The sequence below is a fragment of the Frankliniella occidentalis genome, unplaced genomic scaffold, assembly GCF_000697945.3.
Source record: "Frankliniella occidentalis isolate FOCC.00 unplaced genomic scaffold, Focc_3.1 Scaffold21, whole genome shotgun sequence".
Classification (NCBI taxonomy): Eukaryota; Metazoa; Arthropoda; class Insecta; order Thysanoptera; family Thripidae; genus Frankliniella; species Frankliniella occidentalis.
The window spans coordinates 998,711-1,002,008 of record NW_026267151.1 but is presented as its reverse complement, the minus strand read 5'-3'; the positions used below and the strand labels follow the sequence as shown (position 1 = coordinate 1,002,008).

The 3,298-nt window shown below is 41.9% G+C and overlaps 2 protein-coding genes across 2 annotated transcripts in view; one reads left to right on the top strand and one right to left on the bottom strand.

Annotated features, from left to right (window-relative positions):
• LOC113204512 (lipoyltransferase 1, mitochondrial) overlaps nt 1-137 on the top strand; it is a gene marked incomplete in the record, with an annotated part of 4,071 nt that extends 3,934 nt beyond the window's left edge. Inside the window, 1 exon segment of the mRNA XM_026419706.2 lies at nt 1-137.
• On the bottom strand, nt 1-1,712 carry LOC113204513 (uncharacterized). Its single transcript, XM_026419710.2, has 6 exons — nt 1,551-1,712; nt 1,254-1,440; nt 964-1,177; nt 780-884; nt 565-706; nt 1-483 (listed from the first exon to the last, which is right to left on the bottom strand). Exons 1-6 carry the CDS (start codon nt 1,603-1,605, stop codon nt 176-178), a joined length of 1,011 nt encoding a protein of 336 aa, XP_026275495.2. The 5' UTR covers nt 1,606-1,712; the 3' UTR covers nt 1-175.
• Nucleotides 1,713-3,298: the final 1,586 nt, after the last annotated feature.

The following is a 3,298-nucleotide window of genomic DNA, read 5'->3' as shown; positions in this document are numbered from 1 at the left end:
ATTGCGTTCTATGTAATTAATTGCTAGTCGCACAATTTCCTATTTAACTTACACAGTATGTTTTTTGTGAGGGTTTACTTTTAAAATTAAAATACGATATCTGTTAAAGAATGGAATATAAAACAAGAAACTGACAATTTTGCTGGTTTATAATAGTTGATGTACAGCACAGATATTACTGAGTAACAACAAGATCAATGCACTCATCTCCTTCAATTTCATTATCTTCAGGGGTGCTATCAGGCGAAAGTTGTTCACCATCAAACATAAGTTTTATGGAACTATACGGAATATTGAGTTGTTCCGACAACTTAGACATCAGCACAGATATCTTTTCATGTGGATATGTGAAAACGGTGTGCTTCTCTTTAATTCCTTTACGCTGAATAGAAAGCTTTAAAGCATTAGGATCCTCTTCTGCTTGCTCATCTGCATTATTTGTGGAACGCGTGGCAACATTTACAGCATCTATAACACCACCCTCTAACAAACAGAAAAAAAATTATCATATATGCAGGATAAAACACACAACAAAAATGTGGCAAATGTTACAGTATTGTTTACCAAGAGATGAAACCCCAATGTTAAGTGATTGAGGAGTGTCATTTGGAGACACAGTTTTGTCTCTGAGTGAGAATAGTATTCTTCCTTCCTCAACCCCTTCCATTTGAGCATAATGAGTAAATATCTCTTTAATCTTTTGAAACTGCATTAAAACAATAATAAAAAGGTTAGTTAAATATTTTAAGTTGACAATAAGATATTTATTAATAACTCACTTTTCTTAGGGTAAAATGTTGAGTAGAGGACCCTTTCCATATAACTCGAATTCTAACTTCTGCATTTGGATCTTCGACAGGTTCTGGCGGCACATCCTCGACATCCTTGATACAAGAAAAAATTAGTATTAGCAACATTTACATGATAAAGAAATGAGAGATATCTGTGGACCAAAAAACAAACCTGATCAAAAGAGAAACTTGAATGATTAATTAATGAATCATCAAAAATGTCTTTTGGGCTGTCCTCAACAACATGGATATCAGACTCATCCAAATCTGCAGAGAATGAGGAATCCCTACTCGCAATTCTACGGGACTTTCTGGGTACAGTTTCACAGAATGTACTCTTTGCGTTTCTTCTGTTTTGTCTACTCTTCCATCCACCAGCTGAGAAGCTACAAAATATAAATTTTACAGTAATACATTTAGAAGTCTCCATTTGAGATACATGTTAATTCAACGAGTACATACTTAATCACATCATTAGAATCATCATCCACAACAAAAATTGGATCAGGCACAGGTAAAGGTGCTGGAGCACTGATTTCACTTAATGACTCATCTGTCGGGGTTTTCTTCTTATTTTTCCGACTTTTTTTGCGAGGAGGAGAAGCCTCGGCTTCTTTGAAATCAACGTCGACAAGATCAGCTCCTACATCTGTAAGACACCAAAATTATCAGGTAACTTGATGTTATTATTTCAAACAGTAACATTGGTGTGACATATTACAGATTTATTTAAATGAGTTACAAATAGCACATGCTTACCAACAAAGCCATTGGGCATCAGAAGTTCATCATCAGATGAATCCGAGTCCGACATTTCTGTAAAACAGTTGTTTTGTGATTTAGGAAGGTTCTACCTAGACATTTGCTAGGTTAAGTTGGTTATGTTTTGTTTTGATGCATTTCGCGGGCACAGCAGGAGACAGTTGCACGCTGGAGGCACTAGATGTCAGCACTATACGGTAAGCGGACCGTTGGCGGCAAATTCAAAGGCGGCCGCGGCCCTGCCCTGAGCTCCACCGACCCCCCCCCCCTCTCTTCAACACCACCTCTCCCACACATCTTCCATTCTTCTTACCTGGTGTTGTACAAGTACTGGCACGACTCAGCTCCCTGATTCGCTCGTACATAGCCTTCTTCAATTCCAGATCGTAGATGGCCCTGGTCAGTCGATCAATCTCAGCCTAGAAACATTTATTTATACATTGAAAAAAGACAACAAAATACAAGGGAGTTCGTTCCACGTGATCTCATATGCCCTAGTGGCGCCAACCGCATTAAACGCACTTCAATGCACATTGAAATGCACATAAAAGGTGACAAATTGGTGACGCTTGTAAAGCACATTACAGCATTTGATACGCATTTAATGCACATTTAGTGCACTATACGGGCATTTAATGCGTCACCAATGCGTCACCTATCATGTGCATTTCATGAGCACCTTACCCCATTCGGCGGAACCATAACAAAGCAGAAGCCTCTAGTCGCTGAAATATCTCAAACGCCCTTAGTTTGGTGTTATTTTTGATAAAACTTGTATGGTAGGGAGTTAATTTTTCACACCGAAGACGATAGGACTACTCATTTTAACCGAAACGCACGAGAAAATTTGCATGTTATGGTTCCCACTACGCGCTGCCACCTCGCCACCGAATGGGGTAAGGTGCTCATTGAAGTGCATTTATTGCAGTAGCGCTTCTCGGGTGGAAGACCACAAAAAACACACTCAAATCAAAAGTTAGGGGGGGGGGCGAGCAATGCTCATTCCGGTCACCGAATTTTGGACTGGGTATAAAAGCTCCCCTAGAATGGATAATCGCTGGTGATGAAGGCCAAAAGCCACCCTGGGAAAGCTGCAAAAATCTACGTGAAATGGTCCTTATCTACGTCAAATTTGAAAAGAAACGTAGCTAAACCTAAGGGCCGCATAAAATTGACCGAAATGTAGGACTTGGAGGGGGGAGGGGGGCTTCTCTTCTTTGCCACCTCGTCCTATAACTTCTGTTCTCCTGTTTTGAGAAATAGACGCAGTGCTTACCTCTAAGAACCCTTCACACGCCTTCATGTCAGGCATCTCTGACACAGGACTCTCCATGTTGACTTCTTGCCTTCAACTAGGACGCTTGGGTGGTAGGTCAGTGGAGCCCAAAGATCACTAAAGACACGCGGACACGAGCCACAAGAGTTTGGGCAATAATGGGCCTGCTGGTGCGCCTTCACAGCCCCCACTAACAATCACTGACTCAGGCATGCGGCACCTTTTGTCTTTTTGTCAACAGTCGGCTCGAATGAAGCTGCATGTGGTCGATGGGGCCGTGACGTTTGTAGCTACGACTGTCCAGCTACACACAAAAGGAAGGTGTGGCTGGAGTGGGGAATGCCGGGCGAGAGTTGTGGCTTTGGGGGCGCCGGGTAGTAGGCGAGTTGCCTCTCTTCGTGTTTGTCTAGGTGCCTCACTAGGTGCGTCCAGGGCCTTTCAGCATGTTAGAGATTAGGCCTAAGTGCAG